The sequence below is a fragment of the Simochromis diagramma genome, unplaced genomic scaffold, assembly GCF_900408965.1.
Source record: "Simochromis diagramma unplaced genomic scaffold, fSimDia1.1 OVJJ01000361.1, whole genome shotgun sequence".
Lineage (NCBI taxonomy): Eukaryota > Metazoa > Chordata > Actinopteri > Cichliformes > Cichlidae > Simochromis > Simochromis diagramma.
The window spans coordinates 16,703,335-16,716,854 of NW_024386860.1; the positions used below are offsets into that span (position 1 = coordinate 16,703,335).

General features: G+C 37.4%; 1 protein-coding gene across 1 annotated transcript; it reads left to right on the plus strand.

Annotated features, from left to right (window-relative positions):
* The first annotated feature begins 5,552 nt into the window (after nucleotides 1–5,552).
* Nucleotides 5,553–12,712, plus strand: LOC120732911 (interleukin-21 receptor-like). The gene is made up of 9 exons (XM_040030825.1): nucleotides 5,553–5,698; nucleotides 5,950–6,043; nucleotides 8,019–8,154; nucleotides 8,270–8,424; nucleotides 8,582–8,733; nucleotides 8,827–8,989; nucleotides 9,347–9,443; nucleotides 9,526–9,610; nucleotides 10,820–12,712. Exons 2-9 carry the CDS (start codon nucleotides 5,974–5,976, stop codon nucleotides 11,354–11,356), a joined length of 1,395 nt encoding a protein of 464 aa, XP_039886759.1. The 5' UTR covers nucleotides 5,553–5,698; nucleotides 5,950–5,973; the 3' UTR covers nucleotides 11,357–12,712.
* Nucleotides 12,713–13,520: the final 808 nt, after the last annotated feature.

Below are 13,520 nucleotides of genomic sequence, written 5' to 3' on the forward strand. Positions count from 1 at the left end.
TTCCTGGTTTGACCCCGGCTGGGGTCTTTCTGTGTAGCAGTGGTAGAACATTTTCTACCACCTTGCCACTCGAGAGGGAAGTAGGCATGAGTGGAGTAAGGCTTGGTGCATCATGGTCCCCAGTAACTGAGAAGCATAACTACGGGATGGTTCAGGGTCAGTTGATCCATTTACATATCTACTATTTGCTCGATGATATTCGAATGCAGTTAATAGGCTTGAAAACTAAAATAATACTTTATACACAGAGTTTTGTGTTGGTCATCCCATGAAAAACCTTTACAAGTCAGCTGATTTTTATTTAATGTTTTTGTACAATAGCTTTATTGAGTGTACCCATGTAAACATTTACCTCCACACTAAATATTTTGAGTTACAGGTTCTGAAAGTACATGTGAATGGGTCAAATTTTTAAAACAACTCTTGATAAGTACAGGAGACTTTTCAGGGCTGAGAAACACTCTGTTTAAAAGAAAAACAGTGCAACCAAATTTACACCCACTCCAAGTATCACAATCTGAAGCCAAAATCTTGTTTCTGTTCAGCACGATTATTTCTGTAACCGACACTGAGCATCAACATCATGTATATCATAATAGTTTCAGAATCAAAACATAACCAGTTTTTTAGATTTGTGAGGGGTGGACTAGCAAAGCAAGCACTGGTATTATGATCATTTACTGGAGCCAACTTCAAAAAGTGTATTTCTGAGTATGAGCATGTCGTACTTATATGTTACTGCAATTATATATGAGAGTAATGTTTGGTAAAGTGAGTACAAGAGACACCACCTTTAGCAAAAGGTAAGCCGAGCAGGTAATGAAGCAACAATTGTGAATTCACCATCTAATGGTGCACACTCTTCTGTGTGTTCAAATTGCATTCAGGATTTTCTCTGTGCATTTATCAAATCAGAATGAGTGATGGACATTAAAAGTGAAGTAAGTGAGGGAAAGGAGAAAACATGTGTGACCATAGTCAGTCTAATAGTTGCTTCAACAGGACTTCAACAGTGCTTGCTCAGAGGTGGTCTCATGATTGTTGGGTTTTTCTCTGTATGTATTATTACAATACACAGCCCCTTGAGGTGACTGTTGTGAGTTGGTGCTGTATAAATAAAATTGAATTGAATTGAATTAAACTTTCAACTGAGGCCACAAGTGAGTGAAGGATAATAAAAACAATAAAGATTCTGAGTTATCATTGCCGTAATTGCACGTGTTTTCTTTATCAAAACACCTGGAAAAATATGTGAACTACTGATATTTTTAAAAATGCATTTAAAAGTTGTTCAAACTTTACCCTGGAGGTTTTCTTTTGTTTTTTTTTAAAGAATGTGCTCACAGTATCTTAATTTTTACATTTAGCTGCATTCACACTGTTACTTCTGTTTATTATGAACATTTCTGACTTTTCAATAAATGTTATTTACCTTTTATAACATAATGAATTAACAGCAAGGCAAAGAAGGCAAGAAGAAATTGTTAACAACCATCAATAAACAGCTGCTATAAGAGAGCTGACTTCACATTCTGATTCATGAACCTTTTTCTGAAAGAAAATCAGGAAGGAAAAACTGGGAAAGTGTGACTAATTATTAGTGCCACATTAAGAAAAAAATGTTGTCCCTTTTGAAATTTTAAAGTTAAACATGAAATGGTGTTTTCAGAGAAAAGAGGGGAGGCTATTTTGAGGAAAGAAAGTAAAAATATGGAGATTACAGATTCCTTTCAACCCTAACAAATGCCACGGCTTGAATAACCTCTATAAAAAGACTTGTGTCCATCTTATTGTGTCTTGTGATACATACATCCCCTTTATTTGTTGTTAGCCAGAGGGGCCGATGGTGCGATATGGTAGCCTCGCTTCTGTCAGTCTGCCCCAGGGCAGCTGTGGCTACAACCGTAGCTTTCCTCCACCAGTGTATGAATGCGAGAGTGAATGAATAGTGGCATTGTAAAGCGCTTTGGGTGCCTTGAAAAGCGCTATATAAATCCAATCCATTATTATTATTATTATTATTTATTGCACTAGGGTGTAACCATCAATATTAATGCAACTGTCCATTGCCAGCGACATCAACGCTTTCGTTCAGAACTGAGGAGAAAAAGTCAAAAATATCCACTTTTTGTTTTCTTCCACTGTAGGTCCAGATTTTCTGTTCCAACACATTTACAATGAAGCTGAATTCACTTAACATTACAGGAAGTCTGGTTCAGCGCTCTAATTAAAAAGTCCTATTCTGATTCTATGAATATTATGGCAACACAGAGTTTAGATGGAGCCTAAGGATGGGTGAGGGGATTCACCCAGTACTAACTGCCCCTGTTACCTACCCTGCCACTATGGTAAAAATGAGCAGAGAAAAAGTCAAAAATAATAAAACCAACTTGTAGGTCCACTATGGTTGGGTGGTGGTGGCTCCTCTGGCACTACCTGTTGGCACTACCATTTCTAACTACGGACCTCAGGGACTGAATCTTCAGATGATGTCTTCTGCTCATCGCAAGAACTAGATGAAAAAGCACAGCAAATGCCCATTTGCCTCCCCATCTCTCTTTCCTATCTCGACGGTCACCGATGTCACCTGATATCCAGCCACACTCTATCATCACCTCCATCTTCGACCTTTCACTTCTAACTAAGACAAAGGCTGCTTCATTGATATTACGTCATTACGTTTTACTCTTTTCCATGTTATACTTAATAATTCGTCAAGTCAGTAACTATCAGTCACATATGAATTAGGATTATGTATTATCATTACAACACTTAATACCATTTCTCTTATTCAAAATCATGTATAATGACAGTTTGGCGACAAAGTTCTTATATTTTCACATTCCTGCAGACACACACAAATCTACCAAGGTCAAAGCTGGATCCTGTCCACACACAAGATTAAGACATTAGAACAGTGATTTTCACATTTAACATATTGGCCAAACTTACATTTTGATTATATATTTGATTAAGAATAAAGATGATTTACTATTAACAAATATGGTCGAGGTCGTTTTTAGCATCTGGTATCATTTCAAACATGAAAGTCTGGATGTTGTTTTAGACTCTTAGATGCAGGGAGAGGAAAGCTACAGGGCTTCAGCCACTCTCTGTCCCACCTCTCCCGATGACCTATCTGAAAGTGATACTTAGGTATTTCAGTGATGGAGTGCCTTCAAACAGTGATGTTGATAGCTTTGGTATGACGCTTGACCTTTGATTCTAGTCTAGTGTTTTGATTTTCTGTGGCTCATCTGCATGCATTTGCAAACATGCAAACAAAGCAAAGATTTTTTTTTTACATGTACTGAGCGATGTCTGTTTACTGTGAATGTGTCTTTTCTCACAATCTGATGTCTATCAGTTTCCTCTCCATGTCAAGTTCTCGTTCCTGGTTTGTGAATTGTTCAACAAATGAAAACCTGCTCTTTGTAAAGTGAACATCCAAGTCTAGAAATAATAAGAAATTAAAGGGAAACCAGTGGAGGATCTCAGTCATCTGTCAGGATTATATAATAAATAAAATAAAGTGTCTGATGTAGAGAGGAGCAAGTGTATTTAAACTTTATAGACAGTGAAAAGAGCTTTTGAATAATTTCCTACAGTTGCTTAGTGCAGCTTCTTTAGCTGTGGGGAAGTGTGATCCATTTTATGTGCTTGACAGCTAGAATCTAATTTTTGGAGAATGCAATTTTTGTTTTCTAACTTCTCCTCTCTACACCAGATAGTGCCAGATAAGTATTCCCAAGAAAACTTAACAAGAAATGCATCTTGGGACTTCCTGTTTACTTTTATTTGTGGTTGTGAAACGGGAATGTTGAGGAGTTTAATTGTTGAATTGTTGTTAAATATGCACATAACTCGTTGAAACATATTGGTATAATTGCAGTGCAGTAGTAAAACGTCGGTATTTTAACAAGATGATGTATTTCTGAAATGGATGATACAAAGGACCTGTATATGCAGCGCGGAGCAGCCATTTTCTGGCGAGGTCATCTGTGTGTTCCGGTATTGCAAGTAAACGGAGATTGCTGTGGAATATAAGTGTTTATAGAAAATGTATGTAACACTTCCACATTTTTTAAAGGAGCCTTGTGTGATTTAGCTCTTTGTAATTTGTTCTGCACAGAGAGAGGCCACTGCCGTATTTTTGTGTTTGTATTTTATTTCATTTCCCTTATTCCTCGCACTGGCGCATCTTTTTATTTATCGTTTTTTCCTGTTACTTTGCCACGTTACCTCTCATACTGTTGATGTTCAGTACAAGTCCATATGGCTGCCGTTTCACAAAAGTGAAGGTCAAAGGACATTTTTGTTTATTCAGTTGCCATTGGCAATAAAAACTGCACATTAAGAACCCCAGTAATTGTGTCCTGTGTGGCTAAGCATTTCCCAGGCTACATTTAAAGGACCTTGTAATAAGAATAAAAAAGAATCTAAATCTAAAGTCCCCGCCAAGCTTGTTTTTACAGTTTTTGCAAACAGCTGTGTTGTTGTTCAAAACTTTTTCCACACCAAATGAGATTTAAATCTTGATAAGGAAAAACGTTCAGAGACAGCCATCCTCTCGAGCCTATCTCTATCAACTTGTGGTTGGTAGCTTCACTGAAGTGTGAGAAACCCAGCAAAAGTCACAAGCAAACCAGTGCAGTAGTTCTCAGATTGGTATTTGTGTTCAGAGCTGTGTCCAGGATCTTCACTTGTTCTAGTGCTTAATTATCATTCTAACATGAAGCATTAATTCTTGTTGGGTTTTTTAGTTCCCATTTATGGGTTTGTAATTGTTGAGCTTTGGATGCCCATTACTTTACTGCACCAGCCCTATTTTGGAGTCTTTGAGTATGTTATAGCTCCCTCATGGTTTCCCTCAGTGTTCTCTCTGTCTCATCTTCCTGCTTCCCCTCTGATGTGGTTCATTCATGTTTCATTCCTTGTTTCATTTATCTACGCTGTTATTTTCTTGTTTATTTTCTGATAACTTCTTTCCTCTTGTGCTTTGTTCAGAGTTTTACTGGAGGTCTGTGCCCGTTCCTTAATCACCGTTTGTGTGTACACCGTCCATTGTTTTATCCTGTTGGTTCTGTGTATCTTTTCTGGTTTGCTCTCTATATTTTGCTGAAGTGTTTGACTTGTTTTGTTTTGTTTTTGGACCTTGGACTCATCCTTCAGCTTAATAAAAAGCTTTTTTTTCCTGCATTGGAGTTCCTTATTCTGTAACCTACAGCACACAGAAATTACTTGTTTGGCTCAATATTTGAAACCTTAAACAAGCATAAATTGTAAACTTGTTGCACTACATTATGGAAGACCATCAAACCACCAAAAAGTAAATACATTTAGGAAGAATAATTATCTTTTTTTTCTTTTTTGACAAAATTGATTTTTAAAAAAAGAAACTTGCACGTGCACTAAAGCGAATAAAAATGCAACCCTAAGTGACATAAAACAATGTCTCTTTAGGTTTTGTATCACGGAAAAAAAAACTTTAAAGAACCGGATAATCTTCAGAGACTGAACAGTTTTATTAGTACAATGAAACTAAATCAAAAGCACGTGCCCAAACCAAGAAGGCAAGAGGGGAAAAAAAACCCAATGACGTAAAAAAAAAGACTTCCTGTGATGTGATTGATAAGTTTAAACCTCAGCTCTATGTCTCATTCACCGTCTGAGACATCAGTGGCACCACAGAGCTGAGGTAATGGCACATTTACTAAAATATCACTGAACTCATGTCAGCTGGTGAATTTATTCATTATGAAAAGTTATAAACTTGATGCATTTTATTTTTTTATTTTCCTATGACAAGTGTAGTTTACGAAAAGATAAATTCCAATCTATTGTAATATAGATGAAATGGTACAAATTTCATAATACTGAAGAAGTAGATACATTGTAATGCAAAATTCAAAGAGGCTTTAAACATATATGTTTTATTCATATCCACAGAACGATACCTGTGTTCAAAAAGACATGAAGTGCTGGCAGCTCCTGTTTGGGCTTTGGTGCTACGGCATCCTTGCAGTGACCAGCGGGATCGAAGGTATTGCTCATTTGTATGGAGATGTTTTTCACTTAGCTATGGGAAGTCATTAGTAAGGCAGCTTATGGTTTATCTCATCTTGTGGCTGTATCATATCATCCTTTTCTTCCTACTATGATTAACTGCATAGCTTTTAATGTCATACATTCCAGTTGTCAGTAACAGTAGGAGGTTCAGAGGTTATGTTTAAATGTCAAATAGTCACACATGTTAGCTATCATCATATCACATGTTGTTGGTTTTGAGCTTTGATTAATATTTTGATTATTAAATATGGAAAGTAGCTTGATGTTTATCAAGTAAAATTGATTTTTATTTCTATTGCTGTGGAGAAATGATGTACTTTTTTACTCTGCTACATATTTGACAGCTGGATATGCTGGTTATTTACCAATCAAGGTTTTAAATAAAAAATAAATAGAGTGCCTTCTTAAGGATTGAACCTTTTAAGGGAGTGTGCACATGGGATGACTGAGCTGCTAGCAAGAGATTTACCCGCTAAACTGGTGATTATCAAAATTCAATCAATCAAAATTTATTTATATAGCACATTTTAAAGACCGAAGTACACCAAAGTGCTTTCCAGTAAAAGCATGATACAGATAAAAAAATCACAATATAAAATATAAATTACAGATATAAATAAAATAAATAAAATATAAAATAATTACATAATCTAAATGCAAAGCCAGATGTAAATTACCCTAATTAGCCCTGAATGCCAGGTTAAACAAATAAGTTTTTAGACATGATTTAAAAGACTGAATGGAATCTGATGCGCGAATATGAAGAGGAAGAGTATTCCATAAGCTGGGTGCAGCAACGGCAAAGGCTCCTCTGGTCTTCAGCCGAGACCTAGGTTGCACCAAGAGCAGTTGGCCCGATGATCTTAGTGCTCTCTGAGGGCTATACAGACAGAGGAGATCAGCTAGGTAGTCAGGTGCCATATTGTTTAGGATTTTATAAGTAAACAATAAAATTTTAAAATCAATTCGGTATTTAATAGGAAGCCAATGTAAGTTGGCCAGAACAGGGGTGATAGAATCATACTTTCTAGTGCCGGTCAAGAGACGTGCTGCAGCATTTTGGACCAGCTGCAATCGCTGAAGAAGAGAAGATTGGAGGCCCAAGTAGAGAGAATTACAATAATCCAGTCTTGAAGTGATGAAAGCATGAATGAGTTTCTCCAGATCTTTGCGTGGTATATAAGGTTTAGCCTTAGAAATTAGGCGTAGTTGGTGAAAGCTGGTTTTTACCACAGTAGAAACCTGTTTATCTAGTTTGAAGGAACTATCCATGAAAACTCCAAGATTCCTAGCAGCATCAGTGAGGTGGTTAGCAACAGGCCCGAGTGTGCCGGTCAGTTGTCCCAGAGGCATATTTCTATCAAAAACGATAATTTCTGTCTTCTTTTCATTTAAAGTAAGAAAGTTACGTGATAACCAGTCTTTGACATCCCTCAGACAATCAAACAGAGGATGTAGTGAAGATGAAACATCCCCAGTCAGGTGGAGGTAGATTTGAATATCATCAGCATAGCAGTGAAAAGAGACATTATGTTTTTCAAAAATGGAGCCCAAGGGCAGCATGTACAGAGAAAACAACACAGGACCCAATACCGAGCCCTGGGGCACACCACAGCGAAAAAGGGCAGAAGAAGAGGAATATTTTCCCATCATGACAGAGAACGACCTCTCAGAGAAATATGATTTAAACCATGATAGAACATTTCCAACCTTGCCAAAAGGATATCATGGTCAACCATGTCAAAGGCTGAAGTCAAATCCAATAGAATTAAGACCACAGAGCGCCCAGAGTCAGATGATTACATGGTTAATTGTATAAGGCACAAAAACATAGGAGTATCCAGTGTGTGTTACCTTATCATACACAAGTATAGCATTGAAGTAATCAATACCAGAAACTGTGAAATAATAATTGAATATTTCTTTTCTTCTACTTTTTCTTTTTCTAGCTGATGTACCGTCATGGATGTGTGTGACTGACTATATACACAACATTACTTGTGTCTTCAACAACATCACTGCTATTCCATTGGGAAAGAACAAAACGAACTACAGCCTATATTTCAAGGAGAACTCCGAACACAAGTAAGTTTTTCTTAAATAAATACATAAAATACTTGATTCTTCTTACAGAATTGAAAGTGTGTGTTTCTGCTTCTAAATTCACAAACATGTCCATGTTCTGTTTTTGCTCCAAAAGCCCTTCTTGTCCACTTGTGGTGATGAATCACAGTTACTACTGTGAATGTCAACTCAACAATAAGCTTTGGGCGGATTATAATTCCTATGAAATTGACATTTGTGATGAATCTCAATGCATCAATTTAGAAAATAAATTTTATTTAGCAGATCACAGTAAGTATGAATTACACTTGTAGTTGTTGATTTTGTCTTAATATGTTAATGTGCTTCATTTTTAATGATAGTCTGAAAAAAATATTATGCACCCCCTTGATGCTTAGAGGAACATTTTGATATACCTAAATATGATTTGATTGATATTTCTAATCAGTTCAGCTGAAACCTCCGCCTGAGCTTGTGGTCCAAGAAACAACAGAGACTCTCAACATTACATTTAAAAGTCGATATGATAACCATTTATACCTTGGTGATTACCTCATGTATGAAGTATTACTTCAAACACCTGAAAGCAGTGAGAACAAAGTAAGATGAACTGTTATGTGCAGTATATTTACTAAGAATGTGTTTTATTCTAAAAGAATCAAACAATAATTGTTTCTTTAAACGTTTCCACAGAGTTTTACGGTTCCACCCCAAAAGAAGTTTGAATCTATTAATCGGAAATTGCACCTGAAAAATAGTGAATATTGCATTAAAGCAAGATATAGACCTCAAACATATAGTGAAACTTGGAGTGAATGGAGTCAACCAATATGCTGGGAAAACAAAGCAGAAGAAGGTAAAGGACACATTTTTCATAAGTAAAAAAAGGCCTCTGTTATCTGGAGCTTTCTAAAAATATGCTAACAGTAAAATTCAACTACATTTGCTTTAGCAATTTTATGACAATGATAAAGGAATGGATTTTTAGGTTTATTTAATGCTATTCATAATCATAAACATAGGTGGGACGCTGCTCGTGTGAAGCAGCCTTTTGTTGTCTTGTGAGGTGTTTTCTCTGAACAATGTTTATCAAAAACAAGTGCTGCTCTCTTCCCTTTCTCTCAGCACTTTTGTAAAATAGCACAGATACTTGATAGATAATGGACTTGCTGCCATCTTTGTAGTGTGAGTCAATAATTCTGTGTAATTTCAGAACCAGCAACTTTATTATTATTATTGGCCAAATATCTGTTCCCACTGTGTCTGGTTTTGGGAGCTCTGCTGTTTGTATTCTACAGTCCAGCTGCAAGGTAATTCATCTAAGCTTTGGAATGATTGCATGTCTGATGAGGATAATGTGCCTCTTATTCATATTTTGTGTCTGTGTGGCAGGATGAAGATAAAAACTCTGTCCCACACGCCATCCCCGGCTCCTTTCTTTCAGCCTCTGTATCAGCAACATAAAGGTGATCTCCAGGTGAGGAGATAACATGAGTGATTTCTGAAGAAGCTTAATTTTAACTTCCAGCTTAATTAAGTGCAGGAATCCTAACATAAGGGTCACAATGGAAGCACAGTGCAAAATGACACGTTAGAAATGAGATGTAAGAAGACCACATAATTAATGATAGATGTGTACAAGCTTTATACACATCTATCACATAGTAATGATAACTTCACAGTGAATTGGTCAAGGTCCATGGGTAGGCAGATAATCTGCTGTGGTTACCCCTAACAGGAACATCTCTGGCATCCTTATTTATTTGATGTGTCAGTCAAAGACAGCGTTCATAGTGTTTGTGACACTTTAGTAACATTCTGATGCTGCAAAAAATGTGAATACCAGCATATTGTCAAACTAGAAATGCAAACATGCTGAGTTTAGTGTAAGGATGTGTTCTGTCTATCATGTTGACCATCTGGTAACTGGTGATAAAAGAAAGCATTCAGCAAAATAGGATTTTGACAGTTCATCAGTCTTACTGAAATAAACCCAGTGGCTGGAAAGCAAACCCTCAATCGTGTGACGCAGAGCTCCAGATCTTTCAAAGGATAAATAAACTCTAACTACAAGTGACTTTAGATAAAAAGTCAGCGCATCATTAAAACATTCGTCCTGTGCTACCATATTCATACCAAGTTTTATGGCAAATCGACAATTTTTGCTAACACGATTCAGTTAAAAACAGTTCATGGAAGCACAATACTCAACTCTGCACTAGAAATATGAGTTAAAGAGTTCACGGTAATCCCCTCAGAAGCAGAATGAGACCTTTCAGTCAGAGCAGGAGTGGATGGCCAAATGATAACAAACAGTGCTAAAGCCTCACAAACAAGCATGAGAAGTCTGTTTCTGTTCATGTAGCGGTTCTACAAATGTCCCTCCTTGAGTTAGTTGTTAGACTTTATGATACTGTTTATCTGGCTGCTGTGAGAAAAAGCTTTCCCCGGTCAATAGGACCAGAAATGAACCACTCAAATATGGTTGCAATGACAGATGGTAAAAACTGCAAGTAAAAAAATAAACACCCTAAGTCAAATTTGTAACGGCAGCATGTTACCGTGACAAACCATTAAACATCTATACTGCATTGGTGCTTCATATTCTGAGAGTGCAGGTAGTACACAAGTGTGCTTTTTTCTACTGCGTCACACCTGATGCATCTTCATTTTGTTTAATTTGCAGGAATGGCTTTCTCCGAAAGGTAAAAATGTACTAATGCACAAAGCCGATGAGGGCATGATAAGTGATAGCGTGGCTGTTGTGCCAAAACCCAACACGAAGGACCCAGAAGAGACCCAGACCTTCCTAAACCCTCCAGTGATTCAGCTGGCATTCCCTCAGTGCCAGACCTCCTATGTTGGCCTGCCTGGGATGGATATGGCTCCTGCTCCTATAGCTATGGTCTGTCCAGCTAACACCTCTTATACTCAGCTCCCCTGCTCCGTCTGGGAGAGGGGCAGGGAGGCAGAGATTGCCTCCTCTCCACCTGAAGATGTCCTGGATATCAGCTGTGTTGACTCTGGCTGCAGCTTTGAGGATGTGACACAAAGCCCAGAGTGCAGTTTACCAAGCAGTCCTGTTGTTGAGACTCTAGCACCATGTTACTGTAGTGATTACTGCATTCTTAACAAAACAGCTGAAGGTGTTGTTCCTGTTTTATTGTCTAAAGAGAGCAATGTAAAAGTTTCATCTGATTCCCAGCATGAGCGCGAGAGTTAAAGCAGGAAATGGTTCTGTCAGTTTGTTTGGAGCCAGAAAAATTCATAAGAGTGGTGGCACTGACAGCCACGGCTGTAGACCACATGGCAGGAGAGATTCCATGAAGTGGCTTGAAGCTGGCCAGTTCACTTGTTGCAAGTTGCTGTGTGTTCTTGATAGCAGCGGGTTTGTGCTTGAACTTCATACAACATTTACATCTGTTCAAATGTATGTGATTATCATTTTTTATGACAAAAACATAAAAAAACACCATATAACACATAGAGTAGGCTTCTGCTTTGGCTGATTTGCATATGTTAACACTTGACGCATTCTGACTGCAGAATGTTAAGACGTGAATGTTTGTGAATTCCACTAGAGCTTTGGGTGATATGATTTTCTGTAGCTGTATGGGGAAAGTGTTTTGTTCTGTTTTTTTCAATTTAATCTACCTTATTTGCAATATGTTTATACTTTGCATTTAGCTTTTACTAAGAAATCAACAATAAAAGAGATAAAGATCCATATCTATGCTTAAATCAGTAACTTTGTTCTTGTTTTACTGACTTATGAGAGATGTGTTTGGATCTTTCCTGGATCATTATCCATCTCCAAGTTGTTGTGCAGGTGATGCAAATATTCAGTGGAAACGATTGTTTTGAAATTTTCCTAAGGGAACAATAAAGTGTAACCTCAATACGAAAGTTTTACTATTTATTTCTCCAGTCAACATAACCAGTGCTGTTTTTGTGGGTCTTTTAGTCTAAAGCAGCTTTAATTTTTAGCCTGCAGATGACAGTCACCATGGTGGACTGGGATGCTTTGTAACAGCCATGGAAATTGCTTTTTCATTTTATTCAGCACACATTGGTTTCTTTAACTGTCACTTCTAAGGTGAAGAATGATGTTAAATGTGACAGATTGAGAGGATACTCTTTTCATACACATGCGTACAGCACACGGTGACAAATTTCTCCAGTTTTTCGCACCAAAATGAGATCATTCAGAACAACTTTCTATTGATTTTCAGTTATTTCTACCATTTAATGGGATAAGTGGCCCCAAATAATGCCAGCAAAATTCCCACTCACAGCATAACAGGGCCTCCAGAGTCCCTCATAGTACTGATAGATTTCTCGTCTCTAATTAGTATGTAGCTTGGGCAGCAACACATATGTACCAAAAAAGTCCTTCTAGAAACAAATAATAATCGCACTTGCAGACCATCCAGGGGCAGAATTATTAGTTTTAGTGTATTTTATGTTTGTTTTAACTTTTGTTTTTAAATCACGTTTGTTTCAGTTAGTTTCCAGAGTGGATCTTCTTGTTTCAGTTAAGTTATTTGCTTGAGAATATTTAGTTTTAGTTAGTTCAGTTTAGTCTTCTTAATCATTACTGTATGGAGAATATATGTCAGAGGTAAGATTTAGGAAAATCTGTAGCTATTACAATAAAGAAAAGTCTAACTTTTGAAATCAAGTGAAGGTAGTTTTAATGTTTTAGCTTTTTTTAATTGTATTTTTTAATAAACTAAAATATCATTCACATCTAGTTTTAATTTTCACCTCGGCTTTAATTAACTATTACAACTTTGATGAGAGCATATACAATCCATTTGTAGAATCACCATCAAATTGACTTTAGTCACAAATAAGGTTTTGATTTTTTCCCATCCTGAAATTATATTTCTACCATCATTCACTGATGTTGTGCGAGTGTGTTAAAGATTTAAACTTAAAACTACAGTTCCCTGTGACTCCTTCGGCGGCTGCGGCCGAGCGGACGTTCAAACACCACCGAAGAAGAAGTCATTCGGCAGAATGGGTGATTTAAATGTGGAGGTTTAACTGAGCTTTATATCGTATTTCTGGCCTCTCTAAGAATTTCAACACCAGACTGTGGCTGTAGATACTTTCCTTTCCCCCGGTGCTGCTGTCGGCTCGTTGTGTGAGTAACTTTGGGTAATAACAAGCCCGACTTCTGCGGTTGTACACCATATTTGGCCGAAGAGGAAGCCGCGGCTGTAAACACTGTGACCCACGTTATCTGCGGCACCTGAAACAGCAGGGTGCAGGAGCACCAGAGGATGGTGGCCGAAAGGGACAAAGACATAAGAAAGCTGGGGTCCAAGTCAGACAAAAGTAAAAGTGAGCCGAAGGTGCTGCGGCTTTAGGTGGGCAGAGTG